The sequence below is a fragment of the Cryptotermes secundus genome, unplaced genomic scaffold, assembly GCF_002891405.2.
Source record: "Cryptotermes secundus unplaced genomic scaffold, Csec_1.0 scaffold213, whole genome shotgun sequence".
Lineage (NCBI taxonomy): Eukaryota > Metazoa > Arthropoda > Insecta > Blattodea > Kalotermitidae > Cryptotermes > Cryptotermes secundus.
Window position 1 is genome coordinate 1293441 of NW_019731264.1, and position 25468 is coordinate 1318908.

Consider the following 25468-nt stretch of genomic DNA (forward strand, 5'->3'; position numbering starts at 1 on the left):
GGACTCAGTCCCACCCCACTAGCAGTACAAGGGACTCAGTCCACCCCACTAGCAGTACAAGGGACTCAGTCCCACCCCACTAGCAGTAAAAGGGACTCAGTCCCACCCCACTAGCAGTACAAGGGACTCAGTCCCACCCCACTAGCAATAAAAAAACTAGGAGGCGGAATATCCATGCATAGTCAACGTGTTCCAACACTTCAAGACGATACAATGCTGAATAAGTTTGAAAAAACTTCTTGCTTGGGTTTCTTGTCGACCATGAAGACGGATAATACAATGCTTCGAAACGCCGGGATCTCTTCGAACCTTATTCTTGCATTGTTGCATAACTTTCGACCCTCGACTTCGCAGAAAGAACAATGCAGTTTTCATATCGATATATCGCATTACTGATCCCACTTACCTGTTCTCTTTTCCGCGTCCCTAAACGTCACTTCTTCAAGAACGATGCCCGGACTGCGTCCCTTGGAGTTCACAGCAAACACTGCTATTCGGAACGTCACATCCGGCTCCAAGTTGGCCAGGAAGAAGGTTGGATGATCAGGGCTTGTGAGGTTGTACCGGGGCATCCCCGAATCTGCTGAATACAACTCTAGGAGGAAGTACTGTGGCAAGCCGCCGTCGAACCCTGGCTGGCAGCTCACTTCTACCGAACTGCTGGTCTGGTTGGAAAGCGTGCAGTTGCGGACGGGGAACGGCTTCCCTGCGAAGCAAGCAACACTCTCAGGGTCAAGATGCAATGTTTTCTGTCTCTCATACTCTACGCTAAAAGTGAGTTCTGAAGAATTTCCGGTCAGAATTAAAAATAACTGATACTTCTCCACTGCCACATGCAGAAAAGCTAACAACATTGCTGTTTTACGCCATAATTTCACTGTACTTTCTATTAGAAAGTTTTTTTTGTTCAGGAAGTGTTAAGTTCCATAAAACCCTGATGCATATACAATCTGACATGTAGACATATATCGCGGAGATAAAAACGGTCCTGCAGAAAGCGTGGTACATTGATAACAACAACAGGTCCTCATACCTTTGTTGGGAATCAAATCCCGTCTGTCAGGTAGCAAGCAGTCCAGTGGGTTCATTGATTGATGCCTTCAGACTCAGAGAAGGAGTTGCAAATGTTAACTAGCTTATGGAGAGGCATCTCGACCGCTTCACTTTATATTAATTATTAAACAAGACCATCAAGTGTAACAAACTTTTATTAAATATCGGGTTGAAATCTACTGAGCGACATCTCCACCAGCGCATCCCCAACACAGAGAGCAGAAAGTAATATAAAGCATGGAATGCATACTGCGCCAACGTTCCACGCCATATCACAAGACAATTAAGACATCTAACCACGTTCCATGTTGCCTTTGCGGAAAGTTACCAACAAGCACTACTTAACGCTTCAAACGAAGCTCACTCAGGAACTTAATATCATATCCCTGAGGACATGGGAACCACAACAAACATTACAACTTCTTGTGCTCAGAAGAAGTGTAAGATGTAAAAAAGAGGGAAAGCTGTCCCTGTAACAGGCTGTGGAGGTTGTGAGATGTCGAGACTCCCATATTTTCTAGACAATCGGCTCACAGATGGCTGTAGGCTGTGAGCCTTACGCGCCGGCCGCCCTTAACTCTCCAGGAAGATCCCTGGTACTCATTCCTGTTAGAGGCTGAGTCGACCACAGAGCCATAGTGGGGCTGAAAGGATTACAATTTAAAATTCAATGAATTCATCGGGAATCGAACCCACAGCCTTCAGGCTTGTAGCATAGTGCCTCAACTAACTACGCTACTGCGTGCCCCTACATGTAACACGTTAGGATAATTTTAAATGCAAGCATAAGTAAGCAATTTAATTATCTCATTGCAAAATACTTCCAAACTCTCCAGTTTTATCTACTTCAGCTTGCTGGGAGGCCATAAACAGATCATTTCCAGCAAGCAAAGAGATCAGTGTGCATGGCCACGGAAGTAAGAAAACTGTTCAAAACACATAATTCATAAGTGCCTGCGGATCTCCAGAGTTCGGCAGCGCAACAGCCAAGACAGACACAGCAGAATGGAGTACATCAGTAGATAATCTCTCAAAGTTTGTTTGGGTAATCGGCGACATGGCGTACTTGCAGGTTTCACCGCTAGGGGACAGTAGTGACGAAACATGGCGAAGACAGGGTATAAGAAAACGTTTTGTGTCTTGGAATTTGCCAAAACTGAGACAATTTTGACGGTTTAACGGAGGTTTCGGTAAGAAGTAACAAACTTATGAATTATCCTATACATGTGTAACACTCGTTGAAAGTTAACGTGTAATCTAATCATTTTCATGTACACTTTCGTACTAACAACGTCCCTCCCCTCCCACATTCCTTTACAGCCCTACAAGTTTCTAGAAGATTCGTCGAGCCAGATGTTTAAAGCTATCTCCCACTAGTAGCATGCACAAATATTCACTTGTATATAGCATACTAACATACTACACTTTCTATTACCCAATTAAAATATCGTCCATAATAACAGAATAAACAAGATATGCAGAAACAGAGGATCGCTCGCTCGTTCGTGGCCTATTGCATAACTTAAACTATTGTATTGTAGCAACCACTTGCACTTTTCACTGAGTATCAATTAGTTCTACAGTCTCACGTGCAACACAAATGTTCTACAAAACTTTTTTTAAAAGATATTAACTTTAAAGTTTTACACTACATGTCTCGACCAATGGGGTCATCATCAGGTGTTAAAATTATGTACGAAGAAACTGCTGTCTTCTGTTGTTGCTTACGTTGTTAATATATAGTTCCTTCAATGCGCATGTATATTCTAGGTGGCAGGCTGTGTTACTTCCGGTTGTGTGTTACGATGCATGTCTTCTTTTCAAATGTAAGATTTGAGGCTTTCACGGCGGTGACTATGAAGAAAGCAGTCTGCTTTACCGTTTCTCACGGTGTTGTCGCTTGCAGATTTCTTATACTTTTTCTTCTACCCTGAAGATGGGGGCGATACGTTCCTCCGAAACGTCGGTTAACACCACATATACACGGTGCCAAATCCCAGAAGACTGCTTTCTTCTTTTCAAATGTTTACGTTTATGCAAATTGCTAACGCTCGATATTTCGTTGCTATAGTAACCTTAAATTGCGTAATGACAATGGAAAATTCGACTCTTAAAAGCTTCTTCTATACACAACTGTCATAATAAAGACACAATTTCACTGTTTCACGAAAATTTATTTTAAGGAAACCCGTCAAAAGAAAGAGATTTCACTAGTGCATCTGTGTAGTTAGTCAAGCAGTAAACCGGTCACTTAGACCGTTAGTCTGTTAAGGACGCGCCAAATTAGCACTTCATTTATTCGTCCTCGGATAATATCCTAGCATAGGCTACATCCGCTGTGGCCAGAATGCATCCAAAACTCCCAAACGAATATCGATACAAGGGTCTTTTTTGACGAGAACAGAGTGTACGTGTAAAACATCTGACAGATGGCAGAAATAATTCAGTGTCACACGTGAAAGGACAGACGAAATCTACCTGAGCTAAGGTGTCTTACATTAGCATGTCCTTAATAATTAATCATGAAACTCTAAATGCAAACCCTTCCACTCGGCGTGCATCATCATGACTTCTTCACTTTCAACAATGTTTAAGAAGAAAAATGCGTTTAATATGTTAAACAACTGAAGGTAAATTTTAGCCCCTCTGTTCTACCAAAGAGAGGAGTGAGAGAGAAAAGACTTTGCTAGGTCCTGGATTCTTTTTCTTGGGTGTATTTTTCACTCATGGCGAAGATAGGGGAAGTAGATTAAAGTAACTCTAGTGAAACACCCGTTGAGAAATCAACGTAAATTTCCATAATTGTTGGATAAGCTTTCATAAGACGGATTAACTTATCTGCTTTCTCCAGCATTCATTTCCAGTCCCATGTATTTTACAAAATAATACACTACACTTCACATATCATATCAAGATATTATCAATATTCACAAAATTGACACGATACACTGAAACAAAATATTACTGACTCGTTCGTGAACTAGTATAATTTATATTCATCAAACGTGTTAACGCTTGACAATTCGTTGTCATGATAAACCGAAATTACGTAATAATTTCACCCTTTTATATCAATGCAGAGTTTTTCTGTGTTTGTGCACAGGTAGAGAGGCCTTGCGACGAGCTGATCACCCGCCCAAGGAGTCCTACCGAATGTGTAAGATGTAGAAAAACCGAAGTGAACGGGGAAGTTCATGGGGGTAGGCCTAGGCCCACTGGGGCTGTAGTGCCAAGGAAAAAAAATATCAATGCAGAAGGAAACGTTAGGCTGCAGTTCCATTTTAATTTCATGGTATGAATTTATGAGGGGGAGGCCTTCTCGGCCCTTGCACCGCGACCTACTTGGTACAGGTAGTGAACACAGAGAAATCTAAGTATATGTTGCTGTCTCGTCACCAGAATGCAGGGCAAAATCATGACATAAAAACAGCTAACAGATGTTTTGAAAATGTGGTATAGTTCAGATATTTGGGAACGACTGTAACAAATCAAAACCTGATTCAGGAAAAAATTAAGAGTAGATTGAAATAAAGTAACGCTCGCTACCATTCAGTCCAGAACCTTTTGTCTTCTCGTCTGCTGTCTAAAAACATGAAAATTAGAATACACAAAATTATAATTTTTCCTCTGGTTCTGTATGGGTATGAAGCTTGGTCTATGACGTTGGGGGAGGAACATAGACTGAGGGTGTTTGAGTACAGAGTGTTAAGGAAATCTTAATTTAGAACTGGGACAACGTAATATTCTGGGCTCGTACGTATTTTGGAGGTACTAGGTTCGAAACTCAACCGAAATATTAAATATATTACTTCACTACCGTTTCCGCCTAAATCATTTACAATCATCATTAATCTATTATTCAACAATTCCACACTTTGTAGCCTAGCTACTGAAAGCGTAGTTAATAAATAAGTAACTATGAATTTATTTTGAAATATCTCTCTAACACGTAAGAAACTTGTACTGAAGAGCAAATATTTGTGACGCTAATGTAAAATGATAAAGAATCGCCGAGTATTTCTTTTCGAAAGCTGGAAATTCGAACCCGGGTTTACAGCGACATACCTGCTTACGGTGCGGTGAGTACAACTGCAGATTAACACTGGTCAGGGGTTCATGTTCGAGTGTCTACATTTCTCGACCTCTTCTCAGGCACTGGCCACTCCCATTACAGAAAACTGCTTTCAGTTTAAGATCAGTTTTATTCTTTTCGAGGGTAAGGATAAGTGTCAGTCCTTTGTCGAAGTGACACTGCACAAGGCTGACTTTCATTTCTACAAGTCCATATAAATACGAGTATTAAGCCTAAGTCCATGGTACAGGGACCTCCTTGAAAAGCTTACAGTCGCTCAGTAGAAAATAAAAATAAAATCTAATAATTTCTGACGATGGTATATTAATACAAATGTTGTTTTTCTGGACATTATCCATCGTCATGTTTTGATTTAAAACAAACAACATTTCAGAGACTGGATTCTGTCTCCGTCTTGGATGGAGCCTACTTAAATTGGCCTAATCGATAGAGCTAGGTCCCTATATCCGGATATCAGCACTAACACAGAATGTAAGCCAAGCACAGCATAAACCACCAGCAAGAGTTAACATAAACATTAAAAACATCAAGGAAACTCCACAAAATATTGTGGAAAAAAAGCGAAGGTCTTGCAGACTGAACCAAACACCACCTAGAGGAAATACAAGGAATCCGCCCACCTGTCTCTGCTGGTCCTTCCGATCAGTCAACCCAGCTTGGACACCTCTACTCACATTATCACAGCAGAAGTAAAAAAACTAAAACTCCGTCTAGTGTACATTATGTGTGATACACTTTTATGTTGGTACTTCACAGAGAATTTGTCTCTTTACTGAAGATTCCTATTCTGATAGTATTCTGATTTTAACAACAATGACCGCGAAGCAGTGCATGGAAATAGGTGCTAGGCCCCATGTGTGTGGAATTTGTTAATATCTATAATGCTTGTCTTAACTCTCGCAGATGATTAATGGTGTGCTTAGTTTATATGACCTGTGTTGGTGCTGGTGTTCGAAGCTTTACCGATTGGCCCCGAAATGAGTAGGTTCCACCTGAAAACGGAGATGGAATCCATTTTAAATTTTTAAATTGTTTTAAATTAAAACAGGACGATGAATAAGGTCAAGAAACTCAATAATTATATGAAAATAAAAATCCGGAATATGTATTGGGTTGTTAAAATATGTTCGCAATTAGACCTATCTTGAACAATTTTAATCCAGTCTATGCCGTCATACAGTACTAGCCTCACCTCCATTTTAATATTATTCCCTAAACCAACCCCGAGTCTTCAAGTGGTCTCTTCAATCGAGGGTATATAACCAAAATTTTGAAAGCATTTTACCTTTTCTTACAAGCGTGTTTCATATTGTTGCATAATAAAATGAGGTATTATCTAAACACTTCGGGATGAAAATAGGATGAAATGGACTATAGTACTCCAGACACGACGGAGTTTCGGATTTTTTTGGAGGCGGGAGTATTTAAAACAACTTCATAAAATGAGCCTTTGAACACTGCAACATTAATTTAATTAGACAGACTTCCGAACGAAAACTTCATCAACGAACTAAGAGTAGTTAATAAACAAAGGTCGCGATAGAAATATTCAAACCCGATGTCTAATTCTATGAGAAACAATGCTTTTTGGTTTCCTCTGTCGGATCATATACGCCAGAATACTTTAACTGTGTAAAAATAAATTATTTGTTCTTAATGTTTTATTTTTAATGTACAATATAAAATATCTCTTTAACATAATATTACCTTCGATATAATATTTCTGCTAATATTTGTAAATACAAATTCCTTGCATACTTCTAATATTTTGTTAATATTATTTTTATTGCAATTCTCATATGGTTACTTAAGGCACAACTTTATAATATGGATGTGTTGCACCAAATATGGATCCAGACTGGGAGTTCAATTAACTTTAGTCGTGTTACATAATACTGCCTGGTGATGGTCCCATGAGGACCGGAACACGTTGCGGTAAGAAGCGAAGTGCAATATGAGTAATACTGATCGATTGGGAAACCATTTTTGTTCTGCTGACGGATAACCTTGCTTAACCACAGCCAGAAGAAATATTGTTCAGAAAAAGGCTCGATAAAGCTCACAATTCTTGTGGCGGCAATTACTGCACTGTTTCACATTATACACTGCTTCACGTCTCGCGAGAATTTACTTATATTTGCAGAGACCTCTGTCCGAAGTCAAGTCTTCAACACTTTACTAGAGCAAGAGACATAAAAACAAACAACCGCAGGTTCAAGTCCTCGCCGGTACATACAGCTGACACTCTGTGCTACGCTCTTGTCCGATGGACACACGAATTTATCATTGGACGAAGAGTTGTTACGTCACTGTACATACGTTTGGATGCGAGGGAGAAGGCCTGTGAGCCATATATACACTCGGGACTACCAAGTTTGCACAATGACGACTCTTTCTGAAGTCGGTCGACACGTCTTGACTTACTTCGAGTACTTCAGGATGTCTATTCATCGTCGGTACACGAATCTATTACACTTGTGTTCTGGTGTGGGATGTTGGCGTGCGTCGGCAGAGTTGGCGTGCGCCGGCAGAGTTGGCTGCCTTCGGTGCTGTTACTGGAGAGCTGCAGCTGCAGTGACATCTTGATGGCAGTGGAGTAGCGACTGAAGTGACTGATGCTAGTGTCCAAGTCCAAGTCACACTGCGACTGACGGTCAGTCACCAAGTCTTTCATGACCAGATATTTATTACTGTTTCACACTTACGGTCTTGTTTTTGTGGGGCACCCTCTCTGACGATAGGACGGGTCTGTCTTTTTTATATGCTGCTAGCCTTTGCCAGCGCAGTCTTTTTTGGGTCCGAGTCCCTTGGGACTCGCGACCATATTTTACTGTCTCAGATTTGAGGCTTCCCTTTTCGTCGCCTCCTATGACTCGCAGGGTCACGGTGGAGGTATTCGACCCTGCCTCCACACGGGGTTGATGCTAGTGTATCGGAGGCCAGCATCTTTATACCCTTGTCGATGGGCGGCGCACTAACGAGTGGACGGTGGAGCTGTTATTATGAGCGCTAATTGGGTAGCGCTTGTGTGGGTATCCAGAGAGCAGGGTTGGAAAAAGCGATCTATAAATATCGTCTGCTTCTGTTACGCTGTGGGAGGTTCCCACACTGGTCTGTTCATAAGACACTAGCTCCCGGTATATCGCCTTAGGGAAGCAGTAGTTCATTCACTTTCCACGGCGTGAGAAATGAAGTGTGAAATGTAATCAGTGGAGTAAATATCAAAAGGATTTCAGGTAAAGTCGGTATGAGTTTAAAAAGAAAATATTTAGTATTGTAGCATGTAGTACTGTTGACATGCAGAGATCACGAGAAACAACATGAGTTACTTCGTAATGGCCGGTAAACACGTCAACGATATCCTGACTAGAGCTACGCAACAGCACAGAAGAACAGAGAAAAAATCTTGCAAGCGGTGTTTTCTGTTGAGTCCGCCCCGAGGCTATATAGCGAGGACTCCAGGCCCAAGCTACAAGCAGAAGTTATACAGAAACATGGAAATGCAGATGTTCGCAATACTGCACAAGGCAAAGCCCTACACAGGAAATATGAGAGGCTTTTAAACTTGGCGGCGGTCAAGCATACGACCGTTCAAATGAGTAGACTGCCGTTGTAGCAGGAGCTACTAAGTATAAGGTTTGAGCTGCTATACTGAACCTTGACTGACAGAGAGGACTTGTATATATTGTATACACATATTTCTAATAATATGTAAAATGTAAATCGTACATACTGACAGCTGACTTACGAGTATTAATGTTGTGACTCTAAGAAACAACAGACCATTCTTTTGTCAGAGAGGGAGCTCATCGTGGTCAGGACAGTAACTGTCAAACAAGAACTAATTTTTTGGTCATTAGTCCCAGGTGGGGCTCGAGGTCAAAACAGACCGACTGACCGACTGCCAGTCGCAAGTGAGTTCGACTTGACTTCGACTTCGGCTGAGAGCGTTCGGTTGCGAGATATTCGCCGAACAGTACCGACGTGAGGGCGGGAAGCTGAAGAATCTTCACTGTTAGAAACCGATACTAGGGAACGGCTGTCGAAGAGATGACATGCTGGAAAAAGTCTTGGTGGCTGCTGTGATGATTTGTAAATTGTGGAGATTAGCGATAGTGCTGTAATAATTTGTTGTGTACAAGTGTGTCAATAAATCTAATCACGAACCCAACTCCCGTCTTAGTCACACCCCTAAATAAGTGATAATATTAACAAAACCAAAGACTGTACTTTAATTATACGTATAGAGAAAAAAGCACACCATCTTAATAATTTCACATTCCACCTATGCATAATATATTTTCATCCTTCGTGCTCGTAATAATATGGTGGGAATAATATTGCAAAATACAAAACGGTTTACCAGTTTCCAGTGACCACTATTTGGGGCCAACTGTGTCTCGATTTTGCTTCCCTTGCCTACTGTCACGTGAGAGTTACTATTAACAGAAATTAGACGTTAAAGACGTTCTTCAAATTCCCGCAACCAAAATTGTTTCAAGCTCATCGATTGGCCAGTCTCCTTAAATCCTATGACATCATTTAAAAATCACCAATTACAGAAGTGTTATTTAAACTGTAGCCAGATTTTATAGTTACGATTGCAAATTGAAGATTGGAGAATATTACATAATGAAAAATTCATAAGTTCTCTTTTATCCAAATATTATAAGGGTAATATAATCTCTAATGACTTTCACCGGACTACACACCATTACATCCCTGAAGATAGGTCTCATATAATGTTGGTTATTTAACGACGTTGTTCAGTACTGAGATCATGTAGCAAACTGGTGCGAAAACGGGTAAATAACGTCACTATATTTTCTCTATTACCTATTTCTCCTTCACTTCATGCTATGAGCAATTTGGCCTCTTCGACATCACACGTTTCATATCTTCCAAGATTTCATTTGTTTCCGGCGTCCTTTTGGTTTGTTCTGTAGGTCTCATTACGATATCCCGTCGTTACTCGCTCTATCCAGACGGCTTACCCAGTTTTGTCTTTGTTCATCTGTCTCATTTTGTGCTGACTGTTATCTGCAGGTCTCTCTCGACTTTTACGCTCTTGGCTTGATCTGGCCTTCAACCCTTATTAAGTAACTCAGTCCTATTGAATATTTTCTTCCCCCCCCCCTTGGCACTACAGCCCCAGTGGGCCTAGGCCTACCTCCATGAACTTCTCCGTTCACTTCGCTTTTTCTAGATCTTACACATTCAGTAAGACTCCTTGGGTGGGTGATCAGCCTGTCGCAAGGCCTCTAACTCTACACAAACACAGAAAAAAGCACACACACAAACTAAACATCCATGTCCTGAGTGGGATTCGAACTCACGATCCCGGTTTCCAAGCGAGCGAAGACAGTACATGCCTTAGACCGCTCGGCCACCGTGACCGGCCCTACTGAATATATTTATTTAAATTTGAAACAAATAAACATAAGAACCGAGCGGATTGGCTTAGCTGTAATAACATTCACTCAGTTCGAATCTCGATCGGAACACGGGCTATCCTGAGTCAGGTTTTTGGTGGTTTTCCTCAGTTCCTCAAGGCAGGTTCCCGGACAGTATCTAAATTAAGCTATGGCTCTATGCTCCCAGGTTGTTCCCAGTTCATCATCCATCATCCACTTTTTATTGCACCGTCCGATGCCACGTTGTCTAGGAGCTGAGAGAGTCGTAAAATGACGCACAAGAAATATCGCAGCGTTCCGTTTCCCTGCTGGGTAATAGAAGCTACTTGAATTAGTGAATGCGTGGATTGTCCTGTCAGGCTTTGAACTCAAGACTCGAATGGGTAAATCTGTACTAATGAATGGTTGAGTGAGTGGTGACCGGATGGAAATTTGAAAGGGCGGTTAGATGGACGTTTCGACAACTCGTCCCACATGTACTCTGATTCTGCATTCCATTAATGCTTCAGGATTTCTGCGACGTCACGCCAGCCGAACACACACACACACACGCACACGCACACACTGATTTCCCCACAAGAATGAAGCTATAATTAGACGGCGTTAGCGTGTGTGTACAGGGGCCAGCCGTCAGCGCGTCATAGTGACCACATGACGTCATGACGTAACAAGGGCTGCGTTGTAGCGTCCCGAATGATTTCTACTAATGCTACAAGCAGATGCACTTATAACTTGTCGCCATACAAACGCGTTATATCGGCCGTGCCATAATTCAGATGGTTAGTCGCCAGGGCCTGGGTTCGATCCCAAGTGAGGTTTTGTAGCATTTGTGGTGGATACAGCGGATTAGTCTTTTCAGTACTTCAGTTTCCCCTGTTAATTCTCATTTCCGCAATATCTCCATATTCACTAATTGTCCTAACATTCTACATGATCTCAGTACTGAAAAGCGTTGTTAAATAACCAACATTATATGAGACCTATCTTCTGGGATATGATGCCGTGTAGTCTGGACGGATTCCTTCGATAAACAACCCAAGCGAAAGAAAATTAAGTGAAATTTGGTACTTGGAATGTCAGAAGTACGTATAGGGCAGGTTCGTTCGGGGCAGTGGCGGAAGAAACAAAATATAATTCAGATTTAGCGGGTGTACAGGAGGTCAGATGGGCCGGAGGTAGCACTGAACCAGCAGGTGAATATATATTTTTTTTATTGACAGGGGAATGAGAGTCATGAATTAGGTACAGTCTTTTTTCATACGTAAGAGATCATATCAGCAGTTAAGAGGGTAGAGTTCATTAGTGATAGGATGTCATATATAATACTAAGAGGTCGCTGGTATGATATCAACGTTCTGATTGTTAACGCCCCAACAGAGGATAATATTGATGACATCGACAACTTCTAAAGGAAATAGAATTAGAACGTGTATTCGATAAATTCCCTAAAAACATATAAAAATGCTGATACGAGATGTCAATGCCTATGGAAACCTATGGAAACCTATGGGGATTGTGCGATACAACACGGAGACGCAGAAAAGTGCATTACTTATTTGCACCAAGGAAGTGGAAATAGGCCGGTCACGGTAGCCGAGCGGTCTAAGGCATGCACTGTATTCGCTCGCTCGGAAGCCGGGATCGTGGGTTCGAATCCCACTCAGGGCATAGATGTTTAGTTTGTGTGCGTTTTTCTGTGTTTGTGTACAGGTAGAAGCCTTGCGACGAGCTGATCACCTGCCCAAGGAGTCCTACCGAATGTGTAAGATCTAGAAAAACAGAAGTGAACGGAGAAGTTCATGGAGGTAGGCCTAGGCCCACTGGGGGTGTAGTGCCAAGGGGGGTGGGTTGGAAAGTGTAAATAGAGCATTTCAGTTTTGTGGTGACGAATCGCTGTCAATGCGGGAACAACAGGATATATGAACACACAAGCTTGATGAAGTATCAAATTATTGAACGTTACAGCAGTTGGTGCACATAAATACCACGCGTTTTATAATATTTAAAGGTAACATGATCGGTATAAGAATAAAATCAACAGTTGAATAATCAGTTACATTTGATGTCTTGTGTACTGCAGGTCTGTTATTTACAGTCTAGGAATCATGGTCCACAGGCTAATGAAAACGAGGTGGGAACTTCATGTGACTGGATGTTTGCAGAAGACAACCAAAGCCTTTCATTTATCCCGAGTTCTGGGTTCTCAAGTTTCTAATTATATCTCTACTGCTCCATGGATATTAAACCTATTTCGGAGAAGAGACAACCAACAGAGTGGGGGGGGGATAAAGTAGAACCAAAGGAGATAACTTAAAAGGAAGATGTTTGCAGTTTTATTTTAAAATTCATCTGGCTTGTAAAAACGTCCAGGAGGGTATAAGAGCTATGGGTTGATTAATGTTTTAGCCTCCGCAGAAACTGATATTAATTTTAATTTGAACTTGTCTCGGTTCTGAGGAACAGTTCACTTTATTACACTCAAACAACTGTATCAGTTTCAGCAAAACATAACATCAAACGTCACGCTATTCGAATTGCAATTTCGGGGCTGCGGAGCATGCAGGAGGAGTTTGTGTGGCCTGCCCCTTGTCGGGGGGAATAGATGTAAGAAAAGATGAAAAATTTCATAGTCAGAATTCCTCAGTGATAAGTAAGTAGCTAATAAGTTTACCATATCTATGTTGATATATTTTGGGTGCACGCGGTAGCGTAGTTGTTTGAGGCACTATGCTACAAGCCGGAAGGTCGTGGGTTTAAGTCCCGATGAGGTCATTGGATTCTATTCAATTGACCTAATCCTTCCAGCCGCACTATGGCCCTAGGGTCGACTCAGTCCCTAACAGAAATGAGTACCAGGAATATTCTTGGGGGTAAAGGGCGGCCGGCGCGTAGGGCTGACAACCTTACCGCCATCTATGAGCCGACTGTCTAGAAAACGTGAGAACCTCAACGTCTCACAACCCTATGGGCCTCCACGGCCTGTTACAGGGATAGCTTTACATTTACTTTCTCATGCTATATTTTAATCCGTTTAGTACAATTATTTTTCGTATTTCTGTATGCAAATTATTCATTCATGTTCTAGCAAAGGGTGGTTTATATTTATATGAATTGGTTGATGGATATCCATCCACCAGCCAACATCAGATATTACCCAAAACAACAAAAGCAACATAAAGAGAAAATAATGACCAACAAAAAATAAAGCATAAAAACTGTTTTAAAAATATACTAAACATATGAAAAGTAAAAGAAGGGTATAATTTTAATTTTAATTGCAATTTTAAACTAGTTTAGAAGAGTAAACTGACCTAAACATTATAAACTGACAGCCATATACAATGTAACAGCTTACGTATTATATGCATGTACTAGATTTGCTGTAAGCCGACCGAAACACACTGTACCAACACAGTGCACTGTGTGTGTGTGTGTGTGTGTATGGGCAGAAAAAAAAAAGAATTCTAACCATCCTTGAACATCACTAAACGTGTTTCGCAGAAAACCTTGAAAAGCGCAATATTGTGACGTGTAGACCCAAGGCTAGGGATCGACTAGGTAAACAAGCCCTCAACAATACGCTGACCAACAATAGAGTAGACCATTTCTACGCAACGCCTGCAATGCATGCACGCAATAATAGAACCGGTGTCGCAGAGATGTTTTCTATGTGGCTTACATATATCTATTGATGAGCGACGGATGTTTTCTGTGCTGTGGTCCGACCAGAGACTATGTAAGGAGAAGCCAAAAATTAGTTCGACCGACCGTCAGTCGCAATGTAACTTTGACTTTGATTTGAGTTCTCCCCAGTGAGTAACCTGTGTGGAGGCGGGGTCGAAGTCGGACACGAGAAAGACTGCGCTGGCAATGGCCAGCAGCATATACAAAAGACAGACCCGTCCTCTCGTCAGAGAGGGCGCCCCACAAAAACAAGACCGTAACTCTCGAACAGTAATAAATATCTGGTCATAAGCTCCAGATGGGGCTCGACACCATGACACTGATTGACTGACCGTCAGTCGTAATGTTCAGCTATCAGTTGAAAGTAAGCATGGGAAGAGATGAATTTATGTGGGCTGTAGTTACAGTGAGACTGCTATAAATCTGTTGCTAGGATAAGACTAGCGAAGATTGAGAACACTTTAATGATTTGTGAAGTGGGTAGGTTTGCGAGAGCCCTATAATTGATTGTGATTACAAGTGACTCTAAAGATGGTGTTAATAAATGCAACCATCCAAGCCAAAACACCGTCTCATAAATCACCCATACTCGTACATATGAAAAATATTAAGAATGTTACTGTTACGCGGAAGTCGAAGACTGACCACTGTATCCAAAAGCTTGCTTTACATTCCTCTATGGAGCCTGTTCAATAAAATTCCTAGTCTCAAATCCTGTTTCATACAAATTTTGTGTTATATTAGCATGCGCATCGAGACCCACAGTCTCTCTTCTCTTCTGCTCTTCCAACTGAAAATATGGTGCTTTTCTCTCATATGTTCCGTCCGTCTTACCCTCTCTTATTTATTCCGTCTAAAAATATTAGGTGAACGGAGAAGTTCTGCCTAGGGCCACTGGAGCTGTAGTTCCAAGGAAAGAAAAATATTAGACGAACAGTACAAATCATGAAGTTTACGGTCTTCGGGATTTTATAGTCCTGTAGTTCTGAGAAGGACCGACGTTTCGGAGAAACTTACGGGCTCCATTTTCAATCCCGAGGATAGAGGAGTATGCTCATCCGAAACAAATGTATGCTTTACAGGTTGAGATATCTCAATATGCAGCGATTATCAAAACTCCAGTCCTGATTCTCAAGGGGCTTGGCGCTAAGACGAGCTGACTGGCGGTAAACCGCCAATCGTAAAACAACTCTTGACCCTCACTTTCAGCCAGTCGAGAATGTGAGGGATCTGCCGTCGTGGGTTAGCTGTGGGAGTCGCCAGCCAGCGATGGCAGGAGCCGTTGAACAAGAAAGCTGAGAAAACCACATTGTTGGGAGCTGAAATCTAACAACGGCTTCTAAAAAGTAACCGAGAAGAAATAGCGTGTGCTATAATAAATTGTAAAGTACGCAGATCAGCGATCCCGTAATTAAGAGTTTGTAAATGGTCAATAAATCCAATTACAAATCCAAACTCCGTGTCTAGTCAATATATGACAATATGAAATATATCGACAAAATGGCCGCTAACAGACTCCTTTTACCTTCTTTACTTTCATGTTAAATTGCGGGTTGCGTTTTCTGAAGTAAATACCTGGTATGAAGTTTCGAAAGACACAGATCAGAAGGGAGCAGAGTTTCTAAATGAGATATGTCGTTTCTCATGTTTAAAAGGTTAATGAATGTGTCTGGACGAGGTGGAACGTCGCCTTTAAGCAAGACGTCTTAATGTAAAGAGGTCTTCTAGCCTGAAATATTGCCTTAGCAGCCTAGGCTTCTTAACTGCCATTCCATTATCCTTTATTTTAATTAGCTGCCTACCTGACCAACACTTTCAGTATTCGTGCCCCGACATCTTCTGCAAACGAGAACATTCTCCTTGTGTATCTCAGATTAAAAGAAACTGCAATGCTGTATGCATGTCCAAGCACAGAGCACTTTATTACGGTGAACTGAAGGTGTGTGGAATAAGTTACATCGCGTTAATTAGTGAGGCGTTTTCACTCTGCAAGGGCAAAGTAAAGCCTACTTCCGAATGAAAGAGAACCGACGTGGAATGAAAAACAATTACTTCTTGTAGATTCTAAAGGATTCTGACGATGGTGTGTAATACTAAGAATTACTAGGTTTTTGGACTTCGTCCGTCGTCCGGTATTCTAGAAAACAAAAAACACGTTTCGAAAACTGCATCTATTTCCGTCCTCAGGTGAGTGAGGTGCTCATGCACTTGATTTTGTTGGCTAGGTTTGTAGCATAAATTTCTACCTTTCTTTCTATCCTAGTTCCACGCATGTGCGTAATTTATCACACTTTTTATTGCATATTTTCTTGTTATTTCTCTACGAATTAGCATGATCTCAGGTAGTAAAACAGCTGTAGTGAATCTGACAGGGGTTTTCTAGTGATTGAGGTTAGCTCAACGTTTGAAAGTCTCCAATGATGTCCGACCAGATGTGGAAGTGGCTGAGACAACAGCCAAAATACTTCTACGCTGCGGGTTTCGACGCACTGGTAAAGAGATGGGATAAGTGCTTCAATGTCGGTGGAGGATAAGTCGAGAAAGAAATGTTTTGTTCATGTTCGAATATCATGCTTTACGATTTACACCCATCTGTGACCTGCTTACTGACTCTCCCTCTCATAATGTTTATAAGACGCCACTCCGCACGAACTTCACGGGAGAGGAGAAAACCTCTTCTGGTTCCAAAAGCTGCTAAAGATAACGCTACTAGACAAGGAAGAAGACGTAAGAAGATGCTGAATGACCTTGGGGACAGAAAAGGATATTTTCATTTGAAGGAGAAAGCTCTAGATCGCATCAAGTGGAGGAACTGTTTTGGAAGAGACTGTGGACCTGTCGTCTTGACAGATTACAGATGAATGAATGAATTCAAAAGGGGATGTCAAATTGAAAACTCCCTAGGTGTGTCATCTAGAGAACCGAATGGTATGAATGAGGAGCCCCAAGGATCACCTCCTTTCATTTGGTGACCTGGCAAGGAAGCCTGGATAATGGCGTCCTTTCCTCGGGATTTGTTTGTTTTCCTTCTTCCTCTTCGCGGAGAAATATTGTAAGGCCTCGCTTACTTTACGTGAGGCGCCCGGCCATTCCGTTAAACTGAAGCCTTATTGCGACCCTCGGCTGAGAAAACCGGAACGTTTAACATCTAAGTTCGCCAACGGACGTCACTGCGAGCCAGCCGTATTCCGCACATGCATCTCAATGCTAACCTCCCATCCATACTTGGTCTTCCACGTGGCCGCTTTCCAAGACGTTCCTCCACCAAAATTCTGTATCAATTCCTTGTTTAATTCGCTTCACTTTTATAAAAATGCACCGTTTGTAAGGATGGGATATCTGGCCTTCATGAAATTTGTGACCTTTACTTTACTCGTGGGAATTGAAATTATCAAAAGTTCAAGTATGGAAAGAGCTATTACTGCATCATCATCATCAATGCAAGCTTCAGATGTCCTACGGCCAAAAAGAGCCCCCCGCAAAAGAGCCTCCATTTTGTACAGACTGTAAGACAAAGGACAATGTTTTGCTGAAATTTCCAGCAGCCAGAAGTGACAGTAGTCCGATAAGATGATGTAGGACGTTTAAAAAATATATTGAAACGAGGTGGTACTGTCGAGGATGTGATGTTCCTCTACATTCTTGGAAATGTGACACCAGGTACCACATTCTAAGAGTGTACAACAACATCTCCAGAAGATATACAAAGTTTTAGATCCCTGTGTGTCACAGTTTATTTTCAGAGTGTTTCCGCATTTTGCTGCTCAGTGAATGCATTAAGAGCACCCTGAAATTTAAAAACACGGGGCTGAGCAATTAAATTGCCTACTGAGAGGCTGTTATGCAGAAGACATGCAAAATGGCCGCCTGCATTGGCTTGTGCGAGAACAAAAAACAAGCGCTGATTCACGATATGGACAACAGTAGCTGGGGGAACTTTTGCGGAGGTTCCTTGGGTCAGTTTGATTCTAGTTTTCGCGCTATTCAGAGCAACATTGATCTGGGCCCAGGACGTAACACCACCTGAAAGGCCTGACTCAAGAGGGAGACGACAAAGAACTATCTACCGAGACGCTGCCATGGACGATAGATATTTGCGTGGGATCCTCGCGTCGTGGAATTTTCTTACAAGGAAGTGGTGCTCCAACTGAGGACGGTCACTGCAGGGAGTGTTATCATTAGCGGAAAATGGTAACAAAAACTCGACTCGTGACGTGTACCAACTTAGAGAAAGGCGCATGGCAGGACGGATCAAGAACTCTGAAATCGTAAATACTGTAAATTAAAGATAGTTTAGTCCCAAAGCTAAGACTTTGTTATTCAGACCTTTATTAGTTACCCATGCGTAATTCCGGAGATAATATTAAAACAGATCGATCAAATGAATGGTCTGTTGGCAAGTACCGTGTGGAGAAATTCCGCAATAGTTTGTGTAATGGTTGGATATGGTAATAAACGACGGCCCCGGCGAGATTGGATCTCTCCTAGTGATCCATTACAAGTGGTGCCAGCGTAGCGTAATAGGGGATAACATGGTAGTGATTATGTAAACAAGGCAACAATTCGTTCAGATATGCTGAAATCCCACGTAGTCTATAGTTACTAGTTTATGTATTCTCACATTCGTAGTACGCATGACAAAGTTGTGTGAACGTGAACAAATTGATTTAGAAGTACCTGTGGATTTATAGTTTTTCGGCACATCTGAATGTGTTAAATTGGTTTTCAGCATGCTACCTGTCTACATGTGTGTCTGTATGTACAGACGTGCCCCAAATTTTCATACACAATCTAACAGAGTTTTACTATGGATATTTTCAAAGTTGAACCGAAGTGTAACATATTGTGTGTAGTATGACATTCTCTCAAAAGATGGTACTAGTCGCATGAATGCCACAGCCACCTTATCGAACAGCAGGATAGTAAAAGACAATGGCAGCGGAAGGGTTGTTGTTCGAGCAACGCAAGATAATTTCTGAAGAGGCACTGGAAATTTGAAAATGTGTGCGAAGTACAAAGACAGAAGAGGCGTGAATTTGCAACAAAGCCTCCAGCACTTTAACAATTGCAAGCATTCGTGACAAATTTGTGACCAATGGTTACGTTGCATCATGACCTGCACAAGCGAATATGTGGGAGGCCCTGAATGGACAGTTACTGCTTCTGTATCTCTCAGCAAGCTTCGGGCAGCCATGTTACTCTCCATTCCTCAGCTCCGTGTGCATGAGCCATTTTAGTTTCAACAAGATGGCGCCTCGCTAACGCCTGAACGATTAGTCGCAAATTATTAATATTCCGTATTTAAAGAGTTCATACATCATTGATTGGAGCCTAGCGAATATCAACACTCTAATCATCAAATTATGGCCCCTTCACAGTGGATCCGAACCACATTTTAATTTTTTCGAAAAAAGGCCATAGTGGCACTGAGCCAATTTCCGTAATTTAGGAAGACCATCTCTATAAATAATTCTGTATGTGTGCCATATTCAGGAAAATAACCTCACACCCTCTAACGGCCCAAACGCGTATATGAGAAATACCTGAGGATCGAGAGATAATTACTAGGCGCACAATATTAATTAGGAAATTCTTTCATCACAGAGCTCGAACCGTGGGAGAGGATTAGAGCAACGGGCTCAGTCCCGTACTTGTGCTGCTTTTAATGGGCCTTAAATTAATACGTATAAACCCCAGACCATCAAGTGCCCGCCCTCTCCGCATCTACGCGTGATCCCCCTCGACCACTCATTTTCGGCCTGATAGTATCACGTAGTGACGTCACAGTTACGGATTGCGGGGAAAAGCTGTAGCCGCTCTTCAGCGCAGTGGACCTTAAGCACGAATTTGCTGAGGCCACAATCACGGGAAAAATATTTGTTGTGGGCCCTTGCATGAGCATAAAATCTGCTGCGCCCACTTATATGAATAAATCATTATTTTGCACTTATTAATGATAGATTTTTTTTAAAATATCAGCATAAGGGACAGTTACTCAGCCACTCAANTTTTAAATATCAGCATAAGGGACTCCATGGAGTCGAGTGCTTCTTGCGAAACCAACAGCTGCTAAGCCACTCAAAAATTTCTAGCATTTTATGCGACTAGGAAATCCATTACTATATTCATAACAGCCTACCACTGGTATCCTGAGATAGGTGAATACTTCCACGTTCTCTAAGCTCAATTTGAATATTTGAGGTTTTCACGGAGGTGACTATGAATCAATAACCTCAAAAATAAAAGCAGTTGTTGTAGCAACATTAGAAATTTCAGTCACTTGGATAGTCAAGTAGCGACTGCCACAGACGGACATGCAACCGGGGAGATGATGGATGCTGTGGATTGCAGAATAGTGGAGGGTTATATATAGTATTATATAGGACGTTCCAAGTCAATGTTAGATGGGACGTGGAGGGAGGACGGGTGGCGTTTCAGAATAGTCATTATAGCGTGACGTATCATTTATGAATGAATGGTAGCTGATGCATATCAGGCGGCGTTGTGTAATTGCTGTACTGACAGAGGCTGCACAGTACACAGGACGGTATCCTAGCAACAGACAATTCGGTTCGAAACCAACCTGCCTCTTTATGCTCCATCTTACTTTGGCTTCTCCCTGCAATGACAGAGTTTACTGAAAGACTAAGTAACAATTATAGCAATTCAGGTTCTCACAGAGGTTCTTACAAAGAGATCTTATCTTCTGGCATATAATGTAATGTGGACGGACATTTCGGACAAATTTATCGCATCCATCTTCGGGGTAGAAGAATAAGTCAAGAAAGAAACCAACGTGAAGAAGGTAGCAAGATAGCAACATACTTCAAGCTGATTCACTGGCTTGTTAATATAATAAAATGTTACAAACATTTATACTGCCTTCATTTTAAATTAAATCTTGTCTGGGTTCTGTTTACTTTGTTGATCTGCTTGTCACTGATGGATTGAAGTACTTTTTTTTTCTTTTTATTATTACTATATACAGTTACCGTTGTGAACCGGGATAGCATAGTCGTTATAGCGACCAGCTACGGACTGGATGACCGAAGGGTCGGTGTTAGAGTCCCGGTAGGGGCAATAATTTTCTCTCCTCCACATTGTCCAGACCGGCACTGGGGTCCACCCAACCTCCTATTCAATGGATACCGGGAGCTATTTCCCCGGGGATAAAGCGGACGAGGCGTGAAGCTGATCACTCACTTCCAGATAATTCCGAGGTCAAGAAGATGTGGATCTATTCATCCACTCCCCCATACGCCTTCATGTACGCCGCCACATTAGGAATCACCTAGATAGAGGATGGCTGGGAGACATCGGCAGAGGTGGACCAATCGCTTGGCCTCCTAGGTCGCCAGATTTAAGCCCATTGGATTACTTTTTGTGGGGTTATACGAAGAATATTGACTACCAGGTTGAGATCAAAGACCTTCAACACCTGAAAGCCAGCATGAGGGACGCAGGTAACACCAAATATGCTTCAAGCAACGTGGAACGAGGTCGAATATCGTTTGGATGTTTGTCGTGGCACCAAGGGAGCCCACACTGAAATTTACTGAGAAAGTTATACACTCAGAAAAAGAACTTTGATAATTCCCCTTTGTAATGGTGTAACCCATAAATGTGTATAATAAAAGCTTTCTGAGATATAATTATTTTATTTTGGATACCTTTCATCCGGACATGGTTAAAAGGAAATATAATAAACATTAAAGACAACTTTTACGTATGAGAAAAGGTAAAGCTATCCCTGTAACAGGCCGTGGAGGATTGTGAGACGTCAAGGTTCCTACATTTTCTAGACAATCGGCTCACAGATGGCGGTGAGGTTGTCAGCCATACGCGGCTGCGTCCTTTACCCCCACCTGTCAGAAAAATTCCTGATATTCATTCCTGTTAGAGACTGAGTGGACCCCGGGGTCACAGTGCGGCGCGGAGGATTAGATAAATTGAAAAATCCAATTATCTCATCGAGAATCGAACCCTCTACCTTGCGACTTGTAGAACAGAGTCTCAATGAACTACGCTACTGCATGCCCGCTTTTACATATATACATGCACACAGACAGGCCTGTATCAACTGATAATGGAGCCACGAAACAGACAAAAATTATGAATAATTAGTGCATAAGGTAACAAACAAATCAATCCCTACATACAACGTTATTCACTTTAGTGCAGATGAAGAAAAACTTTTTTGTATTTTCTCTTAATTGTGCAGACGTGTCATTTCTGAATTACTCGCTGTAGCCTGCGCGTTGATGGATGGAAAAACGCATCCATTTCAGTTTGTACTGATCGTCTCTGCAGTATTTAAAAGTAAAATATTAAAATGAAAATTTATCAACAAATGGCCGTGTACCGTTCTGTGCCTATGGGATTCAATTCAAAAGCTTATTCTTCATGTGCTTAATCGCTTTGAACCTGGGATCAATGCTATAATTCTTTATGTAAATACAGGAAGCTGTCAATACTAGTATTCGCCTTAAAAATATATTGTTCAGTCATAATCCTGAAAGTATATATTTCCAATTCATAATAAAAACTGCATTCTCTTCCATAGACAAAGGCAGCTGTGAGCAGAGCGAACACTTTACATGTTTATTAACTAGCAATGCCCACGAGCAAATTCGCGTGTCTGCGGGCACAGGCGAAAAGATTATTCGACGATCGGTCTATATAAATGCGTTACTCGTAATATTACAATCAATCAACGATGGCGGCGCCATCGGTTATCGCCCTCACATACTAGTCCCACAAGCCGGTCACACTGGCCGCGCGGTCTAAGGCATGAACTATCTTCGCCAACTTGAACGCTGGGATCGTGGGTTCGAATCTTACTCAAAGCTTTGAAATCTATGTGCGTTAATTTTGTGTTTGTGCTGTTCTGTGTATACACAGAGGCCTTGCGACGGGCTTATCCCCAGTCCAAGGAGTCCTACCGACTGTGTGTAGATCAAGAAACTTCAAATGCAGCCGGGGCCCAACAAAGGGCTGTAGAGCCAGTGATGAATGAATAAATGAACGGTTGTTCCACAAAAGGTGCGCCCAGTGGCGTCCACTGAAGATCATCTCACTGTTCCAATTGAATTCTGTTGCGACTTAGGGCCCCCATACACACACAGTTTGGCCTCCAGTGCGGCCTGCACAGTTGAAGACTGAAAGGCAAAACTGACGTGTGTGGTGCGGCCGGCCGGCCAATCGTTTGGACTGTTGGCCTGTGGGAAACCTGTCAGTCCGTCAGTTCCACCTGCATGACCGTAGCACGTGACGTGTGTGACTCAACATTATAGGCTGGAAGACCGTGACTGTGGCATGAAGCCTGCCGCTTTATCTGCGCGTGTATGGGGAGGAAAGGGAGGGGCTAAACTGTCACAGGTAAGGTCGATCGGAAGGCCAAACTGTGTGTGTATGGAGGGCCTTAGAGAGAGACCTACATTTTACTTAAGAACTCTGGGAGGTTAATGGTGTCTGCATCCTGTTGTGTGTTACTTTGTGGCTTTTGTGGCCAGCACAACAAAACATTCCTTTCTTCGTATATTTACTTTCCTTCCACCATTTTTTGTTTCTTTTGTCCTTCTTCCTTGTATTACTGACTTGCTTAGAGATCGCGATGGAGAGCAGAACAAGGACATTTTTGATCCTTAGGAACCCTGCAGTGTTTGCCGAGTCATGAGCAACACGGTACAGCCAAGTGGCTTTCGTTCAAATGACTAAAGCTGTGTCAAGAACAATATATGTCAGCTGTCTGCGTTTTTCCTCCACACCAAAACTTTGAGAAAGGAACTTTATTAAACCTGATTAAAATGTAACCTAACCTTGCGAAGAAACTTTAACGGCGCAGAGATCGCCTTACGTTTGCAGCTAATGAAGTTCAAATCAAAGATAAGTCTTACATACTATTAATGTTCTGTGTGTCAAGCTGTCAAACGTATGCTGCAATATGTAACGGTACTAATGGGCACACGTTAAAGTCTACAGTCACTGTTTTGCCCTCAAAAATACCATTTAAGAGGATATTTTACATCTGTCTAAAATTAGACTGTAAGCCTGTTATAAACTTCCTTTATCTGCTACACTCCTTTTTCAGTCTTCCTTGTCCAGCCCTTTTATATTTCTTAGTGTACATATCGAGGCCATCTGACAAGAGATAAGAATAATTGCACATATATATAGTTAATCCATTATAAGTAGTCTTCTATGATATACAGTAAGGTCCATGCGAAAACACACGCACCTATGGCTATCGCCCTATAAGCGTAACATTCACGAGCTGAGAATCTCTCAGTTTGTACCTGCAACTGCCAAATGGCGCCTCTAACGGTGATCCTGTTAACTCGCTGCAAATGGCACGGAGCGGATGTTAAATTATTTCTTATACATACAAAGGGACATTCGTAGATATTCAGAGGCATTGGAAATTTGTAAACGGGACGAACAAAATGCTCCGAAACTATGGAATTTATACAAAAAGAGGTCGTTTACGGCCTTAAAGCCCAGTTTGATTGCGAAGTCACCTCTGATTGCCTTAAACTACCACGCATACAGATGGATACTTCAGGCGGCCTGGGAAGGAATTTAAGGGTAGTCTTTCCCGGCCTTCTGTCAGATACAATCCCTACAGCACTCGAATCCGAAGAGATTAACTGAAGGGAGATTTGGGTTTCTCACAACTGTGTGTGCAGAGAGTTCTGTGTTAGGGGTTGTCACGCTGTTAGTCTGGTTTCAAACAAACTTATTTTTAGGACTCAGTTCAAAATATGAAATTCACTTTACTTTACGAGCCACTCAATTTTAAAATACAAACAAAATAAATTATTTTCCATGTCAAATCTCTCAATAGGTTTCAACGGTACGGGAGATTTGGCCAGCCAATAGGAATGAACGTTATGTTTTATTCAGAGTTACAACTGCCTTCTTCTGCACACGGTCGATGTGGCAGGACTACGGTAACGGTAGGGACAGTGGATGCATAAAATGGAGGACGGGTCTACAGCTTGGAAAGCTGTGCAGGTACAGTTCGAGCGTAATAGAAAACTAAAATAGTAGCAGCTAGGCTTTTGGACACATAAACACCAGCCAAAACCTAAACTATGTAACTTCTTGAAGGTCTGTAAATATGTATTCATTATAGATATCAATCTTCCCGTTTCATAATCTGATTGTATACAAGACAAAAAGACATGTTTATAAGGGCACTATGATAATGATTCTTGAATTGTGT

At 41.8% G+C, this 25468-nt stretch overlaps 1 protein-coding gene across 2 annotated transcripts in view; it reads right to left on the reverse strand.

Annotated features, from left to right (window-relative positions):
- The window catches only part of LOC111866745 (nephrin), a 521921-nt gene that overhangs the window by 68952 nt on the left and 427501 nt on the right, over positions 1 to 25468 (reverse strand). For both annotated transcript variants that reach the window (XM_023855971.2, XM_023855970.2), the window contains exon 11: positions 407 to 706. In XM_023855971.2, coding sequence (XP_023711739.1) covers positions 407 to 706 — 300 coding nt within the window. The remainder of the gene's footprint in view (positions 1 to 406; positions 707 to 25468) is intronic.